The 25,476-nt window shown below is 46.3% G+C and overlaps 1 protein-coding gene across 2 annotated transcripts in view; it reads left to right on the forward strand.

Moving 5' to 3' along the window:
- tbc1d15 (TBC1 domain family, member 15) overlaps positions 1-10,556 on the forward strand; it is a 46,312-nt gene extending 35,756 nt beyond the window's left edge. For both annotated transcript variants that reach the window (XM_056281462.1, XM_056281463.1), the window contains exons 13-17: positions 5,643-5,742; positions 6,109-6,206; positions 6,569-6,685; positions 7,956-8,042; positions 9,773-10,556. In XM_056281462.1, coding sequence (XP_056137437.1) covers positions 5,643-5,742; positions 6,109-6,206; positions 6,569-6,685; positions 7,956-8,042; positions 9,773-9,958 — 588 coding nt within the window. In that variant the 3' untranslated portion in view covers positions 9,959-10,556. The remainder of the gene's footprint in view (positions 1-5,642; positions 5,743-6,108; positions 6,207-6,568; positions 6,686-7,955; positions 8,043-9,772) is intronic.
- The last annotated feature ends 14,920 nt before the right edge of the window (positions 10,557-25,476 follow it).

Raw genomic sequence — 25,476 nt, forward strand, 5'->3', positions numbered from 1 at the left:
AGCCATTGTCATCAATAGCTCTGATAACGACTCCAAAGAGGCTAAAAAGCTGAGTTTCATCACTAGCCAGTCAGACTAGCATGGTCTAGTCAGAAAGGCACGAACTGATGAAGCCTCTTGGATGAGAGGCGAAACGTCTTCATGGTTAATTTGGCATTGTTTCCCCCAGCCCACAGCAGTGCAACACAAAGACAAAAACGCATCCAAAAACTACAAGAACTTCAAGAACATACATACTAACACATATATCTAAAATAACACATATCGCAAAAAAAAAAAAATCAATGACCGAGGAAATGAACGCCAGCCCCAGGATGACTGTCAGAACTGCCGGTCTGCATGGGCTAGCAGTTAGCTTAGCCTGCCCCACTTCCATGTCCTGTCAGACCACCCTCGGTGCTTCCTCCTTGGGCGCAGCTCCAAACAAGGTCCATGGTCCTTGGGCCCACCGGTCGCAGCAGACCAGGCTCCCCCAGCCAATCCAACACCAGCTCTCCCAGCCAGACACCCTCGACACACCTCCCCGCACTCCACATGACGACATCAAAAACACCACAGCGAAGGCTGCCACCAGAACTGCCGGTCTGCATGGGCTAGCAGTTAGCTTAGCCTGTGCCGCTTCTGCTTCCTGTCAGATCACCCTCGGTGTTACCTTCTCGGTCGCAGCTCCAGGCAGGGTTGTGGTCCCTGGGTCCACAAGAAGCAGCAGACGAAGTTCTCCTAGCTCAGGGGTCGGGAACCTTTTTGACTGGGAGAGCCATAAAAGCCAAATATTTCTAAATATATTACATTGAGAGCCATATAGTATTTTTAACGTATAATAAATTAAATATGTCTTACTTTTAATGCGACTTCTGGTGCTGCATGGTTTTGCTGATGGCCTTGTAGTCTGGTTCATACGTGGTGAGGTTGAGCTTCATGCAGGCGTTGAGGCTTCCATCAGTTAAACGTGAGCGTAGGTTTGTCTTAATGTTCCTCATATGCGAGAAAGACTGTTCACATGCATATGTAGAGCCAAACATGGTCAATACGGCAATACTCACACGCTGCATTGTGTGGTATGTCACAGGAAGCTCGTTCCAAGTTTTAAGAATCAGCTGGTCTTCAGGTTGAAGATTTTTAATTTCTGTCCACTTGTGTTCCCTCGCCAGCTCTGCTCGCTGTCGCGCAAGACTTTCCAACTCTCCATTAAGTGACTTGAACTTACTCATCCACATGTCTGATGCCTTCAGGTCAGCAACTTCCAGCTCAAAGTCTCCGATAGAGACCCCGGGGATGCATGTCAGGTCGATTTTGTCCACTGCACACCCATGTGGATGAGTGATGAACTTGAAAAGACCAGTGCGCGCACGAAATTCTCCAAAACGTGCTTTGAATGACTGCAGGAGATTGAACGTAAAGCCAGCTAGCTGCTGGAGATCCAGATGTTGAGTGGAGTCACTTGCTAAGCATGCATCTCTAAATTGTTGCAGTCTTTCAAAGTGCAGAAGACGACCTGTTTCAATGTCCCTGAGAAAGACTTCCAGCTTGCTTTCAAATGCAAACACTGCTTGTTGAAGGGATGAGATTGTATTTCCAATACCTTGCATTTTCACATTGAGCTGGTTCAGATGGCCAGTTATGTCCACGAGATAGTGAAACTGCAGGAGCCAGTCAGTGTTGTCTAGCTCAGGATGCTTGACGCCTTTCATTTCAAGAAAAGTCCGGATTTCACTCAGGCAAGCTGCAAAACGGCTGAGCACCTTCCCCCTTGACAACCAACGCACGTTGCTGTGTAAAAGCAGACCGGGATAATGATTCCCAACTTCTTCTAACAGAGCTTTAAACTGGCGATCATTTAAAGCTCGGGCAACAATAAAGTTGACCACTCGAATGACCAGAGACATCACCTCGCCAAGCTCCTGGCCACACGTCTGAGCGCAAAGCGCCTCCTGGTGCAGGATGCAATGAAAACTTAGGATGGCTCTCTTTTCATGTTCACGGAGAAGCGCTACAAATCCTTTGTTCTTCCCCAACATACAGGGTGCACCATCAGTACAGACAGAAATAAGTTTATCCATCGGTAGTTTTTTTTCTTTAGCAAACTCCATGAAAGACATGAATAAATCCTCTCCTCTTGTTGTCCCTTTCATTGGCAAAACAGCCAAGCTTTCCTCACGCAGTGTGTCACCTGCAGCATACCTGGCAATGATACTGCACTGAGATAGATGGCTAACGTCTGTTGACTCATCTAACGCGAGAGAAAAGTATGTCCCGGCGTTTATGTCCTTAATTTGTGTTTCCTCGACTTGATTTGCCATCATGATGCTACGATCGTGCACAGTTCTTGCTGACAGGGGCATGTCTTTTATTCGTTTGATTATCTTGTCTTTATTTGGGAAGTCATCAAACAGTTCATTGGCCACATCAAGCATGAATGTTTTGGCATACTCGCCATCTGTGAATGACTTTCCATTCCTTACTATTGCCAAAGCCCCCGCAAAGCTAGCGGAATTCCCGTCACCTTGCTTGGTCCACACACGTAGTTGCTGCTGACTCGTCTGCACTCTCCGCTGTAGCTCCTCGCATGCCCTTTTCCTGCTGTCCCCCGCTGGATATTTCGATGCAAATGAAGCATGGTGCGTATCGAAGTGCCGCTTTATATTTGACCGTTTCATCGATGCAATTTTATCATTGTATATTAGACATACCGCAGATCCTGCTCTCTCCACAAATGCAAATTCCTCTGTCCACGCAGCCTGGAATGCACGGTAATCATCGTCTTTTTTTCTTTTCGCCATCTTTTCCGTTACAAGGGTTGAAGCGGATAAACTAGTTGGCTATCTGATAAAATTGATTTCTTCACCTTTACAATGACCCGGACATGCTCGCGAGCCATTGGTTCCCGACCCGACCCACGGGTGACCCGTGAAATTTATCTTCAAAACTAATTTCTGTTTACTTTAAAATGACACAGTATTATTAAGAAATATCACAAGTATTTTAAAATCAGTTCCAAACTGATTTTTGTGAAAAAAAAAATTTTTCAACTCAAAATTGTCTGGGAGCCATATGCCGTCACCGGAAGAGCCATATATGGCTCGCGAGCCATAGGTTCCCGACCGCTGTCCTAGCTGATCCAGCGCCAGCTCTCCTAGCCATCAAACAAGACAAAACTTCAACGCAGACGTGGACAAAAGACACTGCATGGATGGCACTAGGTGAGGCCGCCACAAACGTGAATTCGTGCCGCTGTCTTCCCACACTGGTACTGGGTGAGGCTGCTGCAAACTTGAATTCATGCCGCCATCTTCCCACACCAGAAAAGGGAATATGACTAGACAAGCTGATTTCACTGAGTAGCCTGCCTTAAATCGAGTGTGGGGGAACTATTTAGTGATACCAGCCAGTGTATCTGTTTAGTTGGAATGAAAACCAACACACACATTGCACTCTATAGCAAATGGAAGGGATAGAGGGGAACCACTGGTCTTATGGAAGTGATGCACAGGTCAACTTTTACAGGCCTGTCTTACCTGGGCAGCATTGCCCATTGAATTTACTCAGCATTGCTTTGTTCATCATATAGGAGAACTGTGTTGCTAGCAAACCTCTGAGCTTATTTTAAGTCTTGTGTCCCAGTTTTTTTTCAGTGTGTTTGACATACACACTTAGGATGGATGCGCAATAACCATTAGAATATTAGCTAATGCTGGTAAGTTTGTCTGCCTTACTGGATACTTTGGCAAGCCATAATTCTGAAGTCCTAAGCAATTTTAAAGAATCATATTTCAGTGGGAAATTGGTGACCTTTCATTCTTTCATTCATCCTCAGCTACTTCTCCGGGGTCGGGTCACGGTGGCAGCAAGCTAAGTAGGGCACTCCAGACGTCCCTCTCCCCAGCAACCCCCTCCAGCTCCTCCTGGGGGATCCCAAGGTGTTCCCAAGCCAGATTGGACATGTAGTCCCTCCAGCGAGTTCTGGGTCTACCCCGGGGTCTCCCCCCAGTTGGATGTCCCTGGAAAACCTCCAAAGGAAGGCGCCAGGATGCATCCTAATCAGATGCCTGAACAACCTCAACTGGCTCCTTTTGACGCAAAGGAGCAGTGGCTGTACTCCAAGCTCCCTCTGGATGTCCGAGCTCCTCACCCTATCTCAAAGGCTCAGCCGCTTGTATCCTCGATCTCACCCTTTTGGTCACTACCCAAAGCTCATGACCACAGGTGAGGGTTGGAATGAAGATTGACTGGTAAATTGAGAGCTTTGCCTTCCAGCTCAGCTCCCTCGTCACCACAATGGTCCGGCACAGCGTCCGCATTACTGCTGATGCTGCACCAATCCATCTGTCAATCTCCCCCTCCATCATACCCTCACTCGTGAACAAGACCCTTCCTTGTCAGAGAGGTGGCATTCCACGTCCCGAGGACCAATCTGCGATGCTGGAAGTCGGCATGCCCCGGTCCCCGCCTTTGCCTGCAGCTCAGCCTGATTGCACCCTACCCCAATGCTCATCCCCATGTGTGGTGGGTCCATGTTGTTTTTTCGGGCTGGGCCTGACCAGGCCCCATGGGCCAAGGCCTGGCCACCAGACACTCACCGGCGAGCTCCTTTCCCAGGTCTGGCTCCAGGAGGGGGCCCAGGTTTACCTTTTCCGGGCGAGGTGCTCTAACTTGAGATGTAATTTCATTCGGTTTCTTGGGAATCGCTCTTAGTCTGGCCCCTCCCCTGGGACCAATTTGCCTTGGGAGACCCTACCAGTGGCTATTGCCCCCGACAACACAGCTCCCAGGATCACCGGGACACACAAGCCCTTCCACTATGTGAAGGTGGCAATTCTCAGAGGGAAAATTGGTGACAGTGTCTGGTAAATGTTGGGAGTTTCTAGTCGTTTGGGAGTTTCTATAGAAAGAAAAAGATTATGCCTGGTCAAAGTTGCTCAAAAACTGCCTCATTTGGGCATCCGGGTAGCGTAGCAGTCTATTCCGTTGCCTACCAACATGGGATCCCCCAGATCGAATCCCCGTGTTATCTTCGGCTTGGCTGAGCGTCCCTACAGACAGTTGGCTGTGTCTGCGAGTGGGAAGCCAGATGTGGGTGTGTACTGGTCGCTGCACTAGTGCCTCCTCTGGTTGGTCAGGGTGCCTGTTCAGGGGGGAGGGAGAACTGGAGGGAATACCATCATCCTCCCACACGCTACGTCCCCCCTGGCGAAACTCCTCACTGTCGAAGCGGCTGGCGACTCCACATGTGTCGGAGGAGACGTGGTAGTCTGCAGCCCTCCCCGGATCGGCAGAGGGGGTGGAGCGGCGACCGGGTCAGCTCGGAAGAGTGGGTTAATTGGCAGCATACAATTGGGGAGAAAAAAAAGGGGGGGGGAGCCACAAAAAAAACTGCCCCATTTATCAAAATCTTGAACGACAGGGTGTGTTCACCTCACTTTAGCTTGACTTCATGTCTCTTTTTATTCTGTTCTGCTCCTCCTTATTACCTGTGTGCCTCATATTGACTCCCTACTTTAAAGGTGTGCCACATACATCAAGTTTTCCTTGATGTATGTTGATTATTTTGCTCACAACCTTTCCATTATCTTGTGTGTGTGTGTGTGTGTGTGTGTGTGTGTGTGTGTGTGTGTGTGTGTGTGTGTGTGTGTGTGTGTGAACAGCACCAGAACTTTGAGGAGCAGATGCAGGGCATGAAGACCCAGCTGATTCAGCTCAGCACCCTTCTCAGGCTGTTAGACCTAGCCTTTTGGAACTACCTCGGTATGGATAATACCCTCCTGCCACTCATTCGGCTATTTAAACAGTCCTCAAAGAGTTTGACCAGTGAATGAAATTGTGGTTTTGGCAATGTGAATAATCCATCGTTAAGTCAGGATATAGTCCAGCATTTACAAGCGGATCAAAGAAAATGTGTTCTACTTTAAAATATGTGGAGAGCTCAATATGAGCCGACCCAAACTGTCAGTCCTTGTTTCAGAAAAATGCCTGAAATCCAATTTGTCATGATGTAAACACAGATAATGTAGTCTTTCAGTAGACGGCATCCTACTGGAAACTAGAGTGAAAGAATAGGTATTTATTTTTGTATCACCTCATACCAATCGCACTTTTGTGTTGGTTTTCCAGAGTCCCAGGACTCAGGTTATCTCTACTTTTGTTTCCGTTGGTTACTGATCCGCTTCAAAAGGGAGCTGAGTTTCCAGGATGTGCTTCGATTCTGGGAAGTGAGTTATCTGTCCAATATCTCAGTTATCTGTCCAATGTTATAACGTGATAGATGACAGTGTACAGATATTAATATACAGATGCTCTGTTCACACCTGGTTCATGTGTTAATAGAGCAATAATTCCTAAGATGGCACTCTGCACTCTGCGATCATGGTTAATATCCGCAGAATTATACATAATCCCAGCAAAGAATAACCTCACGGGTTTTTCAGCTTTTGTAAAATGAAACACGTAGGTGAAAGATTGCTTTTGGAACAGTGAAGTAAAATAGCAAATCACTTTTATGTGTTATCAGCTAATTTATCATCTTCGACATTTATTGAACGACATCACATGTGGCTATCTGCGCTTTTCCCAGGTCATGTGGACAGGCTTGCCCTGCCAAAATTTCCATCTTCTGGTGTGCTGTGCCATCCTCGACTCAGAGAAACACAAAATCATGGAGGAGAACTACGGCTTCAATGAAATCCTCAAGGTAGTCTGGGCCACATTGTTCAAACGTTCAGCTGGCTTGGATCTTCTTGTCTTTCAAGTGGGGCTTTCTTCAGGCGTTATGAGTCTTTAGGGGCCATTTTTTTTGTAATTTTACCCAATCTGACCTCCCCTATATGGCCATGTGAATAACGTAAAAATCAAAATGGACCCACTCCTGTGCCTAGTCTCAAGCAAGCAAAAAAAAAGAAGCTAATTCAAATATGGATGCTCAGCACTCTCGCTGACATCTGCCCTTTTCCAATGCCTTCAATAGCTCTCGGTTTGCTGCGGTCACTACATAGCTGGCTGAGGACTGCCTGTGAGCCAAGTCTTTTGGGGGTGGGGGGGGGTGGATGGGAGGGCATCAAACAAAAACAAACCCACTCAGCCAGCCTGGCTGCTGTGTTTTTGAATGCAGAAATCTTAGGATATGTGGGTTGTGGGGGCTTGAGTCATTTGCTCTCTAACTACCACCCGGCATCCCCTACTGATATTTATCATGGAAGAATAATGCTTCAGGAAAGGCAAAATATTACACAGATATTTACACAACAGACATTACATAATACAAATTATAGTGTGCTCCTTGAGTTTGTTAACGCAGAAACTCTCTTAACTGTCACCTTGTGTTTTCTATTGTCAGATTACATACAGTTCAGGTGTATGACTAGTAATTGTTTTCAACATATATTGACATGCAGATAGTTTTTCATACTTTATCATAAGAAATATTTTAAGGTGTGCTCAATTTTGATAACTTTTTGAAGTTAAAGACATGCATGTTAGGGTTAATACTCCTGTCTGTGCCCCCGAGCAAGGCTATGGAAAGAAGAACTGGAGTTTGTCCCCGGGCGCTGCAGCTGCCCACTGCTCCTATACAATGGGATGGGTTACATGCAGAGAACACATGTCATTGTAAGAATACAACGATCAAATAAAGTGGCTTTCTAAAGTTGTGCTTCAACTAAATATGTCCAGTTGGAATCACTTTTCAAAGTTTCTCCTGTCTGTATATAGAAGATGACTCTAAATGGCTTACTGAAAGCCGATTCATCTACTTCGTTTAAGATTTACATGACATATTTTCCAGTGATAGGATAATCAACAAATCAATATTTACGTTTTTAAACCCAAGCAAGGGTTATTTAAACCAGACTTGTGGGCATGCAAGTTTACAGTAAAATATAGGCTTGATCTTGACAGTGCTGTGATAGCCCCCCTCTGAGAGGTGTGCTCTTAACTAATATGGTGCTGTTTGCTTGCTTTCACAGCATATTAATGAACTTTCAATGAAACTGGACATTGAGGAAATCCTGCACAAAGCAGAGGGCATCTATTTGCAGATGAAAGGTTGTAAGGTATGTGGAAGAGGATGGATCTACTTTTGTTAGACAGTAATTGAATTTTATTAGGTCAATAATTGGAAGAATAGGGGGCGTCCAGGTAGCGTGGTGGTCTATTCCATTGCCTACCAACACGGGGATCTCTGGTTCGAATCCCTGTGTTATCTTCGGCTTGGTCGGGCGTCCCTACAGACACAATTGGCCGTGTCTGCGGGTGAGAGGTCGGATGTGGGTATGTGTACTGGTCGCTGCACTAGCGCCTCCTCTGGTCAGTCAGCGTGCCTGTTCAGGAGGGAGGGGGAACTGTGGCGAATAGCATGATCCTCCCATGCGCTACGTCCCTCGGGTGAAACTCCTCACTGTCAGGTGAAAAGGAGTGGCTGGCAAAAGAAATAATAATAATAATTATTATTATAATAATTGAAGAATAATCCTATTGACTTGATATGACTACTGAAAAATCTGCCAAGAGGTTTGGCAGAACAAAGAAAATGTGTATCAGAATTATATAATGAAAAGGTTTTAGATGAGCCCTCTTGTTCATTTTTTATGGACGTAACTAAAACTGAACTGATGGATCTCTGTGTGGAGTGCACTGGTATCAATATAGCAGTGAATGCACATAGTGAAAAAAAATAGGAACCAAGCCGCTCTGGTGGCCGAGCGGAATAAACCGCCGTTCTTGCAACCCGCTCGTCATGTGGCTGGGAGGTTCGTATCCCAGACTCGCCGTAACCGGTCACGGTCAGAGCGTCCACGGGGTAAGGCATTCATTAGGCCACCCTTACCTGAGGGATAGTGGGTGTAGATCGGTGTAGTGTTCGGGGACTCGTCGTTCTCCAGCGACCCCTCTGGCCCACCCGGGCGCCTGCAGCCAAGCAACCGAAAGCATTCTACCTACGTCTCCTTCGCGGCCTGAAGGTGATGCAATCCATGCGAGGCTTCAGCGTGTAAAATAGCGAGAGCAGCCGACGCGAGTTTGAAGGAAGCTGGTGTTACGACTATCTCCTTCCTGTGGAAACGTGAGCCAGGGGAGTTATTCGACAAGAGTTCCGGCCATATGCCATTGGGTTAATCGGGTGGGATAAGGGGAAAAACTAGAAATAAATTAAAAAAAATAAATAAAAATAGGAACCAGTTTAGAGCAGTGATCAGTTCTGACCAGTATAGACTACAGGCAGCAGATGGTGGGGCGATTACAGTATAAAGATTGACACAGTGATCCACCAATCGGTGCTTAGCAACCTCACTACCTACTCTTAACACTGACCTCTGACGTCCAAATGAGAGCCAACAGAGAACTGCTGTTATGAAATGTATGACAATGCTAGATTAGTTGACATAGCCAGTGCCTAGGAAACTGGTAAAAAGGTGTTATTGGGCAACCTGTAATACAGATTCACACAACTCCAAGTGATCCAAGTGAGCAAGTGAACCTCTTGTTGTAATTCACAGAGGGGGGTAGTAGTGGAATTCATCTCACAAGGTTAAAAGGCATCGCAAATGTAATTAAAGCGAAACTTGCGGTAATTTTGCAAGCAGTGAATTTCCAAATTGATGTAGTCACGTTTGTTATTCCACCAGCTCGAGTTTGATGCTTGGAATATAGTGGAATCTTTGAAAGACGTCTCAGCTAAAGTGACTGATATAGTACACAGTGTAAAATTTGAGATTTATTTGCTTGTGGCTGGTGGTCAGTTCAGACCTGGTGTGTTAATTATTTTCTATTTGTCTGCTCTCTCTAGGAGTTGCCTCATTCGATAAGTGACATCCTGGGATTCAACATAGAAACAGAAGCTCCTAGAATAGGGGTGACCCAAGGATCACCCCTCTCCCCCAGACCCTCCCAGAGACAGGAGGTCTTCTCCAATGGCCATGGACACTTACAAGAAACCTCATACAACGGATGCAAAGTTGCCTTCATATCATAGTGACGAAAGGTTTTAATGCAAGAGACTCAATCGATCTCCTCATGCCTGCAAGGGGTAAAAGTTGCTTCTCTTGGATGAGAGTGGAAGCTTTAAAGCCACTTGACCGTGTCCCCTGCGAAGAAAAATGAGTGTAAAAAGGATTTAAGATTATTCAAAATCTTATTTTTGTAATTTCTGTACCATATTGTCTGTTATTCAAAAAGTCATTCCTTCCCTCTTGCTAATCATGTTTTCTAACGACGGGCAGAGTATTGTATTGTAACTAATGATGTGCTGTTTGATATCCATCCATGCACTTTGAGTCACGCATAGTTGAGTAACACCTTGGACATCCAAAAACTATTGTAGACCCTAGGTTCGGCATTTGGCCACATATTGTTTTTATAATTGCTGATGATATAATGTGTCACAACAAGGCCCTCCATAATTTTCTTATAATGATCAAACTGCCTGCCCATTGTCTACAAAATGCTCAAATTATAGCCTATTATTACATAATCCCTGCTCAGTATTAATCAATTGCTGTTGAACTGGTCTCTCCATCTGCTATGGAATAAAGCATTATATTAATGTGTTCAATGAAAAATGAGTTTTCCCCCATGATGTGTAACGAAAGTGGGAATTCACAGGATGTAGTATTTCCAAGATGAGGCATCTATTTGGGAAATGTGACGCAATTGCTGACATGAAGGTAAAACACAGTATTGAATACTTTGACCTTACTAGCTTTCTTCAGACTTTTACTTAACGAGCAAAATGAAAATATTTTAGAGGATACAATGTTTTTATTTTATTTTTTTATATTAAGCAATTGATGATTATTACCCAAAAATGGAAACGCCACTCAATGGCCACATTATTTGGTACACCTATCCAGTACCTGGTAAGACCCCCATAGTGCACCCACAATGGCTTGGATTCAACAAGGTGCTAGAATCATCGCTTAGGGATTGTGGTCCATGCTGACCTGATGGCAACACAGTGCATGAAGGTCCCACCTGATCCTAAAGGTGCTCCATTGGATTGAGATCTGGGTATTGTGCTGGCCATTTGAGGGCACTGAGGTCACTGTCTTGCTGGTGGAACCAGTGTGAGATGATGCACGCTTTGTGACATGGTGCATTATCTTACTGGAAGTAGCCATTGGAAAACAGGTAGACTTCAGGTATGCTGTAGTATGCTGTAGAAAATGATGCTCAACTGGTCTTAAGGGGCTTAATGTGTGCCAAGAATATATTTTCCACACCATTCCAGCATCACCACCAGCATGTATGATTGACACAACACAGGACTGATTTATGGATTCATGCTGTATATGCCATATTCTGACCCTAACTGCCTGCTGCAGCAGAAGTCAAGATTTGTCAGACCAGGTAATGGTTTTCCAGTCTTCAATCATCCAGTTTTGGTGATCCTGTGTCTACTCCAGGTTCATTTTCACGTTCTTAACTGACATGAGGGGGAACAGGCGTGGTCTTCATCCGATTTGAGGTTCGACACCTTCATTCAGAGATGACCTTTTGCACATGTATGCTGTAAAGAGTTTTTATTTGAGTATTTGTGCTTTCCTGTCATCTTGAACATCTGTCATCTTGGCCATTCTCCTCAGACCTCTCTTCAACAAGGTGTTTTTCGTCCACAAAACTGCCACCCAGGGCATCCGGGTAGCATAACGGTCTATTCCGTTGTCTGCCAACACGGGGCTCACCGGTTCGAATCCCCGTGTTACCTCCGGCTTGGTTGGGCGTCCCTACCGGTACAATTGGCCGTGTCTGCAGGTGGGAAGCCGGATGTGGGTATGTATCCTGGTTGCTGCACTAGCGCCTCCTCTGGTCGGTCAAGGCGCCTGTTCGGGGGGGGGGGGACTCGGGGGAATAGCGTGATCCTCCCACGCACTACATCCCCAGGTGAAAGTAGCGGCTGGCACATGTATTGGAGGAGGCATGTGGTAATCTTGCAGCCCTCCCCGGATCGGCAGAGGTGGTGGAGCAGCGAATGGGATAGCTCAGAAAGAGTGGGGTAATTGGCTGGATACAATTGGAGAGAAAAAGGGGGGAAATCCAAAAAAGAAAAAAAATTGCCACCCATTGGATATTCTTTGTTATTTGGGCCGTTCTCTGTAAACTGTAGAGTGTTGTGTGGAAACCCCAGGAGGTCAGCAGTTCCTGAGACACTGGGTCCACCATGTCTGGCACCAACAGTCTTTCAGGTCAAAGTCATTCAGATCACACCGACCATGTCTGTGTGCTATATTTATGGGCAGCACGGTGGCCCAGTGGTCAGCACTGTTGCCTCACAGCACAAAGGTCCTGGGTTTGAACCCCAGCCCATCCCCAGGTCCTGTCTGTGTGGGGTTTGCATGTTCTCCCCGTGTCTGTGGTGGGTTTTCTCCGGGTGCTCCGGTTTCCTCCCACCATCAAAAAGACATGCATGTTGGGGTTAATACTCCTGCCTGTGCCCCTGAGCAAGGCAATGGAAAGAAGAACTGGAGTTGGTCCCCGGGTGCTGCAGCTGCCCACTGCTCCTATACAATACGATGGGTTATATGCAGAGAACACATTCATTGTAACTACAATGTCAAATAAAGTGGCTTTCTCTCTTTCTTTCTTTCTTTATGAAGTTGCAGCCACGTGATTTGCTGTTTGGCTATTTAGACTCAGAATCAGAAACACTTTGTCGTTTGATTTCATGCACTTGCACACACGAAATGAAACAAAACTTCGTTTCCCCAGCCCACAGCAGTGCAAAACAAGGACAAAAACACATATCCAAAAACTACAAGAACTACAAGAACACATAGTATATCCAAAGTAACTAGAAAATAAATAAACAAATCACTGTCCAGCAGAACGAACGCCAGCCAGGATGACTGTTGGAACTGCCGGTCTGCATGGGCTAGCAGTTAGCTTAGCCTGCCCCGCTTCCGCGTCCTGTCAGGCCGCCCTTGGCGTTCCCTCTTCGGGCGCAGCTCCAGGCGGGGCCGTGGTCCCTGGACCCACAGGACGCAGCAGATCAAGCTCCCTCAGCCGATTCAGCACCAGCTCTCCCAGCCATCAAACGAAGACAAACTTGGACGTGGACAAAGACACTGGGTGAGGCCGCGGCAAACGTGAATTCGTGCTGCCATCTCCGCTCAACGGAAGTGTGTAATGTTTTGTTACATTGCGTTACAAAGCCGCAATTTAATGTAATTTGTACCTGATAAACTGGTCCCTTTGAGGGAAGTCCCTTACACTGAAATCAGTCATCTTGTTTTCACTTTGATATCCATTTACTTTGTTATAGAAAAACTCCAAAAACCAGATTAACCTGATGGTTATCACTGTCTAACGAAATGAGTAAGTTGTGTTTTTTACCTGGGCTGTTGAATCTGTTTTCAGTCCTGTTATCTCAGCGCATTAGCTTCACTCCAAGCAATCAGTGTGTCGTGCAGGGTGCAGGCCAGGTACTGGAGAAGCAGGGTTGTTGTGACAAGCAGGTTGCAGCTCCAAGTCTCAATAGACCGGAGAAAAAGGGGGCGAGGAAAGAAACTTAAAAATTAAAGAAAAAAAAACTCTCTCTTACCTCAACAAATATGGTGAATATGCCCTTTGCCAGGGAGAATAACATCTACCGTTACCCGTGGATGCACTGGGTGAACAGGACAAACACAAGATGTAACGGTGGTTTTAAACCAGTTGTCTATGGGAACCACAGCACCGCTGGTTTCCTATTCTGCCAGGGTGCTTCACCTGCTGTGCCGTAGGTCTAAAAACTCATTTGGGTTGGCTAGAGGCCCAGCGGCGCTGTGGGTCTTTGAGGGCCAGTTTGAAAGCCACTGTTGTAGCCACTGGATAGCTCCCAGCTGAAAGGTTGTTTAATGCCCCTTTTCCACTACACAACTCGACTCGCAGTGTCGTTTTCCATTACCGTAACAGTACCCCCTCAGTGTAGCTGGTCCGCATTGATTTTGGTACCTGCTCCAGTTTTTGTTTTGTTTTTTGGATCCTCGACAAAGGTGGTGCCAGAAAAGTGGTAACAATTACCAAAATGCCGGTAGTTTCCAGTAATGGAAGACGAAAAAAGTCGAGTCCAGTTGAGCCGGTACCATGTAGTGGAAAAGGGACACAAGTATATCAAGTTTACCAACGTGTTTCTCCAGGGCTAAAACCAAGTGTGGAGCTAGGTCTGGCCATGCAAGACTAATAAGTGTGTGAAGTGATGCTGTTAATGAGCATCTGCAGGAGCAAAATCAAAGCATCAATATTGACTGTGGTATGAATAACCAAGTAGCCTCCTTTTTTATTTTATTTCTTTAATAAATGACCTGGCGGCCTGTCCAGGGTGGCTCCCCGCCTGCCGCCTAATGACTGCTGGGATAGGCTCCAGCATCCCCGCGACCCTGAGAGCAGGATAAGTGGTTTGGATAATGGATGGTTGGATGGATGGATAAATGACCAACCTGCTGAAAAAAAAGTATAGTATTTTCTGATGGTTTGGATGGTTCTATTGAGAATTGTAATGGTTTGGATGGTTCTATTGAGAATTGTGATGGTTTGGATGGTTCTATTGAGAATTGTGATGGTTTGGATGGTTCTGCTGAGAATTGTAATGGTTTGGATGGTTCTATTTAGAATTGTGATGGTTTGGATGGTTCTACTGAGAATTGTGATGGTTTGGATGGTTCTATTGAGAATTGTGATGGTTTGGATGGTTCTATTGAGAATTGTAATGGTTTGGATGGTTCTACTGAGAATTGTGATGGTTTGGATGGTTCTATTTAGAATTGTGATGGTTTGGATGGTTCTACTGAGAATTGTGATGGTTTGGATGGTTCTATTTAGAATTGTGATGGTTTGGATGGTTCTATTGAGAATTGTAATGGTTTGGATGGTTCTACTGAGAATTGTGATGGTTTGGATGGTATGTAATTGGTATGTCTAATGGAAACCACCAGGGCATGTTGTGCTCTATTGGAAACCAGTCAGGATCAGGTAAAAGGTTTCCAATGGAAACCATTAAAACAATTTGATCTGCGTCCAAACGTACACTAGAAACTGATGGTTTCCTCTATTTGAAAACATCAGGGTTTCTTTCTGTTTTTTTGGTTTTTTTCAGCAGGCCATTTCAGTTCATGAACTGAACTGTCTGTACGGGGAAGTTGATAGTATCACACACACACACACACACACACACACACACACACACACACACACACACACACACACACACACACATACACACACACACACACACACACACACACACACACACTGGGGAGAGAATGCCAGGAAACTCACAACTCGGCACGAGGCTATACCATATGCTAACAGACTTGAGTGACATGTTGGTTTTGAGCTGTTTGCTGGTATTTCAGCGAGCATGTTGTATGCTTGGAGGCTGTGGGGCCCCTCAGTCATTTTCAGCTCGCCGTATCTGTGATTGGCAGTTAGGGCGGATGTTTGTGTTGTTGTCTCTGTTAGTTGTGGGGAGCGGAGTTAGACGATAAGCGGGAGCCGAGCGAGTTGGGAGAGCAGACAAGTCGCGGGGAAGGTTTTGTTGTTTTGGCGCGGGCCCGCGGCGGCCTGTGTACTGCCGCCGCCGCCGCCGCTAATAAAGAGCTAGCGTAACCAGCCCACGTCTCGTACCGTAGCCTTCTTACTTACAGTATGTTGAGACAGCCTCTATTTCTGACGTTAGTACGCACACAGACCTATGCGAGAGGGTGTGTGTGTTTTAATATTGCCAGTTGCCCGAGACATTTTCTGTTCAAACGGACCTTTTATGAAACGCCTGTTTCATATCATTCCACTCAAGACGACGTGCACAAATGTCGCCGGAAGTGTCTCGAGACGTTTCTGCTCTGCGCCGCTGTGGCGGTAACGCGCGTGACATTCGTCCTCCTTTGATGTAGCTGATGGACGTCACGGTGACGCTCCGCAGCCTCCTCCGGCCCTTTGATGGGAGGCATTAGGAGATGGCGTCTGCACAGAGGAGCAGGAGCAGGAGGAGGAGGAGGAGGAGGTATCAGCTGCAATCTGCTCATAAAGCGGCATCACAATCAGGACAAAGGCAGACCCGGCTCGCGCCTCCGTCCCCCAAGCTCTTTCATTTCCTGTGCGGCAGGAAATTGCTTCAGCATACGCTTGATGGCGTTGACTCTATCTGGCGGCCATCTCTCCGGGTTTTATTAAAGTGCGTGTGTGTGTGTGTGTGTGTGTGTGTGTGTGCGTGCGTGCGTGCGTGTTTACAAGTGTGTGTGTGTGTGCGTGTGAGTGTGTAGACCCGTGCCTATTCGGCCCCATTCATTCAGCTCCACTTGTTAACACACCGGTAGGTTTGAATGAGCCGAAATGAAAACGTAAGCGGACGCCCCCCCCCCCCATGGTCAAATATTAACCTCTTCAGAACGGGTTTCCTGGCAGCATTTCTATTTGTTTAAGTCATTAAGGCTGGAAAAGACACCAAGGACAAGAGAGAACAAGGCACAATTCTGCATGGGTGTAGCCGGGGGGGGGGTCTTTCAGCCTACCACAAAAAAATGAAAGGTTCAGAAAGTCCAAATTAGGTGTATTCAGTGACACCAAGTTACCTGAGGAACAAGATAATCTCCATCTGATGTTTTTAAATCGGAAAGATCTAGTATTTGGCGATCATTTCCCTTGTAGTGATTTGTAGCCATATTATGTGAAAAGCGTAGGCGGAGTATGACATTTGCGCGAGGGAGGGGCAAACATTTTTTGACTGACGTCAGTACACAGCCCAACTATTGCCTGGCATGTTACACATATCAAATCAGTTTCTGACCCTGTGTACTACATCACTCATGGGCTTACACGGGGTCTTTGTCTTTCACACAACTGAGGTGCGCTGGCAACCACAAAGTTAAAAGTCTGTTAAAAGTGAAATATACATTTGTTTACATTATGCTGCGAGGCTTTCATTTTTCCATGTACCCTTTTAAAACATTTACTGTACACATGAACTATTTTCACGTCAAATTGAAAACTATGGAATATGCATACACCCATACAATATGCATACACCCATACAATATGCATACACCCATACAATATGCATCCATCCATCCATCCGTTATCTGTGCCGCTTATCCTGCTCTCAGGGTCACGGGGATGCTGGAGACTATCCCAGCAGTCATTGGGCAGCAGGTGGGGAGACACCCTGGCCTGGACTGGCCACCAGGCCATCACAGGGCTTAAAGCACAGATGCAATTAGAAAAAATACTCAGCAACAGTGTCGCCTGTTGTTACTGTAACTGTACATATACATATAACTCATTCCTTGTGGTGGCAGCAAGCTAATTAGAGTACTCCAGACGTCCCTCTCCCCAGCAACTGCCCTCCAGCTCGTCCTGGAATGGAAACGGATGATCCGCTGTGGCGATCCCTAATGGGAGCAGCTGAAAGTAGTATTGTAGTAGTAGTAGTAGTAGTAGTAGTAGTAATACTATATATATATATAGATATAGATATATATACACACACTACTGCACAACACACGAAAAAGGCTTGTACTGCTATGTATTAAAAGTTTTTTTCCTGCATCTGTATTGATATATATCTCCCTCTCACCCTTTTTCGGGTGGTGTGTGTCTTCCTCATGCTCGGGTCCTCTACCAGAAGCCTGGGAGTTTGAGGGTTCTGCGCAGTATCTTAGCTGTTCTTGGGACTGCACTCTTTTGGACAGAGACCTCAGATGTTGTTCCTGGAATCTGCTGGAGCCCCTCTCCCAGTTTGGAAGTCACAACCCCTAGTGTTCCTGTTATCACTGGGACTACTGTGGTTTTCACCTTCCACATCTGTTCTAGTTCATCCGTCAGCCCTTGGTATTTCTCTAGCTTCTCGTGCTCTTTCTTCCTGATGTTGCTGTCATTCGGGATGCTACATCGATCACTATTGCTGTCCTCTGTTCCTTGTCGACCACCACAATGTCTGGTTGGTTAACCAGCACCTGCTTGTCAGAGTGAAACTTGAAGTCCCACAGGATATTAGCTCTGGCATTCTCAACCACCTTTGGTGGTGTCTCCCAGTTGGACTTGGGGCCTTCCAGTCTGTATTCAGTACAGCTATTCCTGTACACTATTGCGGCCACTTGGTTATGCCTTTCATGTATGCTTTCCCAGTTCGCATTTTACACCCTGCATCTTTGCACAGCCTGCATCTTGGGTCTTGTCTGGTGTGGTAGACCCCTGCCTCAGTCAATTTGGTCCTGAGTGGTTGTTCTTGTGCTGCTATGATCAGAGCCTCCATGCTGTCCTTCAGTCCAGCCTTTTCTAGCCACTGGCAGGATTTCTCGATATCAGCTACATCTTCTACCTGTTGATGGTACATACCATGGAGGGGCTTGATCTTCTATGATATGCACCTCATCCTTTTCTTCTTCCTCTGCACTCCCCGTCTTCTGCTGCCTGAGGTACTCACCCAGCAGTTCATCCTGGGGGGACCTCTTTATGATGTACTCATGGATGTTCCTTGTTTCATCCTGGATAGTGGCCCTGACACTCACTAACCCTCGGCCCCCATCTTTTCACTTATCGTACAGTCTCAGGCTGCTAGACTTTGGGTGGAAACCTCCATTGTGAAGGAGTTTCCATGTCCTGGTACCTGTGGCCTTTATCTCCACCTTTGGCCAGCTTATTATTCCAGTTGGGTATCTAATGACTGGTAGGGCATTTGTGTTGATGTCTAGGATCATATTCTTCCCATTGAGCTGGCTCCTCAGGACCTGCCTCACTCTCTGGAGGTATTTGGCTGTAGCTGACGTCCTTGCTGCCTCCTCGTGGTTTCAATTTGCCTGTGGAATACCCAGGTACTTGTAACTGTCCTGTATGTCTGTTGTCATGCCATCTGGTAATTCAACCCCTTCAGTTTCACCACTTTTCCTCTTTTTGCCACCATTCGACCACACTTTTCCAGTCTGAATAACATCCCGATGGTATCGCCGTAGATCCTGGTGAGGTGGATCACCGAGTCAATGTCTCGCTCATTCCTGGCATACAGCTTGTTGTCACCCATGTAAAGGAGGTGGGTGATGGTAACTCCACTTCTGAACCTGTATCCATATCCCCTCTTTGTGATGATCTGACTGAGGAGGTTCAGGCCTATGCAGAACAGCAGTGGGGACAGTGCATCACCTTGGTATTTGCCAAATTTGATGGTTACCTGTGTGGTTGTCTTTGAGTTGGCCACTAGTGTTGTTTTCCACTGCTGCATTGAGTTTTTGATGAAGGCAATTAGTGTCCTGTTGGCTTTGTATCGTGCCAAGCACTCCAGTAACCAGGTGTGGGGCATTGAATCGCAGGCTTTCTTGTAGTCAATCCAGGCTGTGTCATATATATATATATGTGTTTCTGTGTGTGTGTGTGTGTGTGTGTGTGTGTGTGTGTGTGTGTGTGTGTGTGTGTGTGTGTGTGTGTGTGTGTGTGTGTGTATATTTGTTTAAAGAAACACTCAATGGTAGGGAAAGTGCTCAACAAATAAGGAGCAAAATAATCCAGTGAGTCAAGTAAATTCCGGCTTGTACTCTCTCATAAATAATTTACTTGACTCACTGGATTATATATCAGTGGGCTATATTTTTTGTTTGTTTTTCATCAAGGTGTCAGTGAATGGAGAAATTTAACCTTAATAAAACATTAACATCTTACAAAATGAGGATATTTTTTTTATCTGAACTGTAGCATTTCTTGCAACTTTGTTGCCAGTATTTAACCTTATGTCTGAATAACACTCATAAGCCTGTTTCAAGTGAATTCAACAGGCTTCTGAGTGTTTTCTGACAGTGTTTTGGATATTAGCCTAGCCTACTCTAAAAACTCTTATATGGAGGGAATTTACTGTCTTCAGCATGGTAGCACAAAAACATTATTTGTGTCTCTATACAAGACTACATGGCTACCTTTCTCTAAATAATAATAATAATACCTAATCATCAGGCACTTGCACAGATAGATCCCAGGCGGTGTTCAAGCACCTGCCCTTTTGGCCTCTGACTAGATAAGTGCCCTTTTTTGCAAGACATTTTTTTTCTATTTCTTTTTCTAATTTTCTATTTTAGTTTTTAAATTTGGCCCATGGCATGGATTCTCTATTAAAAACGTGTTGCAATGCCTGACAACTGCATTTGAGTTCTGATTCTGTGAGACTGCATGAGCCCCTACCCCCCCCCCTTCCTCACAGCCACCACAGTTAACGCATGCAAATCAGCGCCCTGTGGAACAGCGTGATCCACGTCTCCCTGACCTGCCTTTGCTGATGACAGCCAGGTAAGGACAGTGTTCGCCCTAAGCCTCGGTATTGTTGTCACTGTTGTGAAATTAAACCACTATTAAAACATCTCAACACAGCCAGCCCACCATTAAGCTCAACAACACGCAAGCTAGTCTGGCGTAAGATAGTGTTAGCAGTGAAAACGAGGGAACTCCGGTGGGCTAGTTAGTTTGGGCTTGTTAGCTCCTTTGTCAGGCAACGGAAACTAATAAATATGCATTACGTGGTTAATAGTCTATGCAGTCATATTTGGATATCTCTCCTCTCCTCTTTCATCCTCTCCTTTGCTCTCTCCTCCTCTCCTCTCTTCTCCTCCTTACTCCGTATCTCTTTTTTCCTCCTCTCCCCTCCTCTCCTCCTCTCTTCTCCTCTCTTGTCCTCCACTATCCTCTCCTCTTCCTTCTCCTCATCTCATCTCCTCTCCTCTCCCCTCTCCTCCTTACTCCTTATCGTTTCCTCTCCTCTCCTCCTCTTCCCTCCCTCCTTACTCCTTACTCCTTATCTCCTGTTTCCTCTCCTCTTCCCTCTTGTTCTCATCTCCTCTACTCTCCTCTCCCCTCTCCTCCTTACTCCTTATCTTGTTTCCTCTCCTCTCCTCTCCCCTCTCCTCCTTATTCCTTATCTCTTGTTTCCTCTCCTCATCTCCTCCCCTCTCCTCCTTACTCATTATCTCTAGTTTCCTCTCCTCTCCTCCTCTTATCGTCTCCATTCTTCCTCTCTCCTCTTCCCTCTCCTCATCTCCCTTCTCCTCCTGTCCTCCGCTCATCTCCCTTCTCATTTCTTCTCCTCCCCTCTCCTCTGAAAAGGACTCAAAGGTCAACTTGATGAAGTTTTACTTCATGAGTGTAAACGTGTAGATTTAGTAGTTCAGGATGATTTTATTCTGAAAAAAAAAACTGCAGGATTTGTTTTGATGAGACACGGTTTGATTCCCTATTGGTTGTAAAATTGATCAAAGTTGCTGCGGTTGGTTCCTCTGCTCACTGTGTGTGTGTGTGTGTGTGTGTGTGTGTGTGTGTGTGTGTGTGTGTGTGTGTGTGTGTGTGTGTGTGTGTGTGTGTTCATGCTGCAGCAGCATCGTCGCTGCGCTGCCTGCTGGTCAGTGAGATGACCCAACAGATGTATAATGTGAATTCATGTATTCTGTCATCAGTGCCCTTTTTTCCCCGCTTGAGCACCCCCCCCCCCCAAATGTCTGTGCATGGCCTTGCTAATCATTCCAGTTATCAAACTGACATAAAGTGGGTAACAGGGTAGAGGGTATTGGCCAGCAGTCTGAATTACAAATCTTTTAAAAGAGCAAAACCTTGAAATATCTGACAAAAATAAAAACATCACAATGACAAACAAGGAAGAGGACTGACCACCAACCCCAAAATGGTTAAAATAAGAGTATAGGAAATAAGTGAGAGTTTAAAGTAGTAGTAGTAGTAGTAGTAGTATGAGTAGTAGGAGATCACAGAAAGTTGAATCAGTTGATCTGGACACAATGTTTATTGACAGAAACGTGTCATCATTCATCTAAGTGACCTCTTCAGTCTCAACTGATTGCAGGTATCCCCGCCCTTATAAACAATACAGTGACGTAATGACCGAAGACGACTGGTTCCACGTGCATGCTCATGGCAATTTGCATATGAAACCGATCGTTACTGATGTGAGTGATGAGCGATGCCACGTTTCTCTCAAACGTCGTGTCCAGATGAAGTTAATCCTTTTTTCATCTCATCTCATCTTCAGCCGCTTCTCCAGGGTCGGGTCACGGTGGCAGCAAGCTAAGTAGGGCACTCCAGACGTCCCTCTCCCCAGCAACGCCCTCCAGCTCCTCCTGGGGCATCCCAAGGCGTTCCCAGGCCAGATTGGACATGTAGTCCCTCCAGCGAGTCCTGGGTCTACCCCGGGGTCTCCTCCCAGTTGGCCGTGCCCGGTAAACCTCCAAAGGAAGGCGCCCAGGATGCATCCTAATCAGATGCCCGAACCGCCTCAACTGGCTCCTTTCGACGCGAAGGAGCAGCGACTCTACTCCGAGCTCCCACCGGATGTCCGAGCTCCTCACCCTACCTCTAGGGCTGAGCCCAGACACCCTACGGAGGAAACTCATTTCAGCCGCTTGTATCCGCGATCTCACGCTTTCAGTCACTACCCAAAGCTCATGGCCACAGGTGAGGGTTGGAACGAAGAAAGGCAAAGCGGAAGGCAAAGCTCTCGATTTACCAGTCATTTTTTTTCTTCTCTTTTTTGTTGTTGTTATTATTGGACCCCCCTTTTTTTCTCCGAATTGTACTTGGCTAATTACCCCACTTTTCCGAACCGTCCCGGTCGCTGCTCCACCCACTCTGCAGATCAGGGGAGGGCTGCAGACTACCACATGCCTCCTCCGATACATGTGGAGTCGCAAGCCGCTTCTTGTCACCTGACAGTGAGGAGTTTCACCAGGGGGACGTAGCGCGTGGGAGGATCACGCTATTCCCCCCAGTTCCCCCTCCCCCCCGAACAGGCGCCCCGACCTACCAGAGGAGGCGCTAGCGCAGCGACCAGGAAACGTACCTACATCCGGCTTCCCACCCGTAGACATGGCCAATTGTGTCTGTGAGGACGCCCGACCAAGCCGGAGGTAACACGGGGATTCGAACCAGCGATCCCCGTGTTGATAGGCAACGGAACAGACCACTACGCTACCCGGACGAACTGATTCAACTTTCTGTGATTTTCTTACCTGGATTATTGAGCATACATAAAGACGTAGTAGTAGTCGTCTAAAGTAGCTATAAACAAGCTGTGAGTTTAGAAGTTTGCACTTCTTATCTAATGAGCTCCCTTACTGATACCCGCCCTCTTTTTGAGACTAAATGGGGATGGGGTGTCCTTGACTGTAAATATATTAACTACGGTGTTTAAGGGATGCTTAGGCTTATGGTTCTTTGGACCCCAGAGAGATAATCTATCTATATATCTTTATATATATATACAGTGCATCCGGAAAGTATTCACACCCCTTCACTTTCCCCACATTTTGTTATGTTACAGCCTTATTCCAAAGTGGATTAAATTCCTTTTTTTCTCATCAATCTTCACACAATACCCCATAATGACAAAGCGAAAAAGGTTTTGTAGACATTTTTGCAAATTTATTAGAAATAAAAAACTGAAATATTGCATGTACATAAGTATTCACACCCTTTACTCAGTACTTGGTTGAGGCACCCTTGGCAGCGCTTACAGCCTCAAGTCTTCTTGGGTATGAAGCTACAAGCTTGGCACACCTATATTTGGGGTATTTCTCCCATTCTTCTCTCCAGATCCTCTCGAGCTCTGTAAGGTTAGATGGGGAGCGTCGCTGCACAGCTATTTTCAGGTCTTTCCAGAGATGTTCAATGGGGTTCAAGTCTGGGCTCTGGCTGGGCCACTCAAGGACATTCACAGACTTGTCCCGAAGCCACTCCTTCGTTGTCTTGGCTGTGTGCTTAGGGTCATTGTCATGTTGAAAGGAAAACCTTCGGCCCAGTCTGAGGTCCTGAGCGCTCTGGAGCAGGTTTTCATCAAGGATCTCTTTGTACTTTGCTCCATTCATCTTTCCCTCGATCCTGACTAGTCTCCCAGTTCCTGCCGCTGAAAAACATCCCCACAGCATGATGCTGCCACCACCATGCTTCACTGTAGGGATGGTATTAGCAAGGTGATAAGAGGTGCTTGGTTTCCTCCAGACGTGATGTTTGGCATTCAGGCCAAAGAGTTCAGTCTTGGTTTCATCAGACTAGAGAATCTTGTTTCTCGTGGTCTGAGAGTCCTTTAGGTGCTTTCTGGCAAACTCCAAGCGGGCTGTCATGTGTCTTTTACTGAGCAGAGGCTTCCGTCTGGCCACTCTACCATAAAGGCCTGATTGGTGGAGTGCTGCAGAGATGGTTGTCCTTCTGGAAGGTTCTCCCATCTCCACAGAGGAACGCTGGAGCTCTGTCAGAGTGACCATCGAGTTCTTGGTCACCTCCCTGACCAAGGCCCTTCTCCCCCGATTGCTCAGTTTGGCTAGGCAGCCAGCTCTAGGAAGAGTCCTGGTGGATCCAAACGTCTCCCATTTACGAATGATGGAGACCACTGTGCTCTTCGGGACCTTCAAAGCTGTAGAAAAAATTTTGTACCCTTCCCCAGATCTGTGCCTCGATACAATCCTGTCTCGGAGGTCCGCAGACAATTCCTTTGACTTCCTGGCTTGGTTTCTGCTCTGACACGCACTGTCAACAGTGGGACTTTATATAGACAGGTGTGTGCCTTTCCAAATCATGTCCAATCAATTGAATTTACTACAGGTGGACTCCAATCAAGATGTAGAAACATCTCAAGGATGATCAGTGGAAACAGGATGAACCTGAGCTCATTTTGAGTGTCATAACAAAGGGTGTGAATACTTATGTGCCTGCAATATTTCAGTTCTTTATTTTTAATAAATTTGCAAAAATTTCTACAAAACCTTTTTCACTTTGTCATTATGGGGTATTGTGTGTAGATTGATGAGGAAAAAAAAGGAATTTAATCCATTTTGGAATAAGGCTGTAACATAACAAAATGTGGGGAAAGTGAAGGGGTGTGAATACTTTCCGGATGCATTGTACACACTACTTCTGGCTGCTCCCGTTAGGGGTCGCCACAGCGGATAATCTGTTTCCATTTCTTCCTGTCATCTGCGTCTTCCTCTGTCACACCAGCCACCTGCATGTCCTCCCTCACCACATCCATAAACCTCCTCTTTGGCCTTCCTCTTTTCCTCTTCCCTGGCAGCTCCATATTCAGCACCCTTCTCCCAATATACCCAGCATCTCTCCTCCACACATGTCCAAGCCATCTCAGTCTTGTCTCTCTTGCTTTGTCACCAAACCATAAAACCTGAGCTGTCCCTCTAATATAATCGTTCCTAATCCTGTCCTTCTTCTACACACACACACACACACACACACACACACACACACACACACACACACACACACACACACACACACACACGTAGTTATTTTATCTCGCCATTAGGGCTAGAGACCCCTACAGGAGGGCATTTGGGTGAAAATGTATAGGCCTCCACAACCGTAACGTCCCCCTGCAGACGCCAGCAGGGGGAAATATGAATGGCCAACTTGCTACAGTGGCATCAGGAAACACACATGAACGTCTATGACTTACCCAACAACCGTGGTGTTTAAAGGTAGGGCCTCCGCAAAACTGGATGTGCTGCATTGATGAAAAGAGAGGACCCCCCCCCC

This window comes from Lampris incognitus, chromosome 6 (genome assembly GCF_029633865.1).
Source record: "Lampris incognitus isolate fLamInc1 chromosome 6, fLamInc1.hap2, whole genome shotgun sequence".
Classification (NCBI taxonomy): domain Eukaryota; kingdom Metazoa; phylum Chordata; class Actinopteri; order Lampriformes; family Lampridae; genus Lampris; species Lampris incognitus.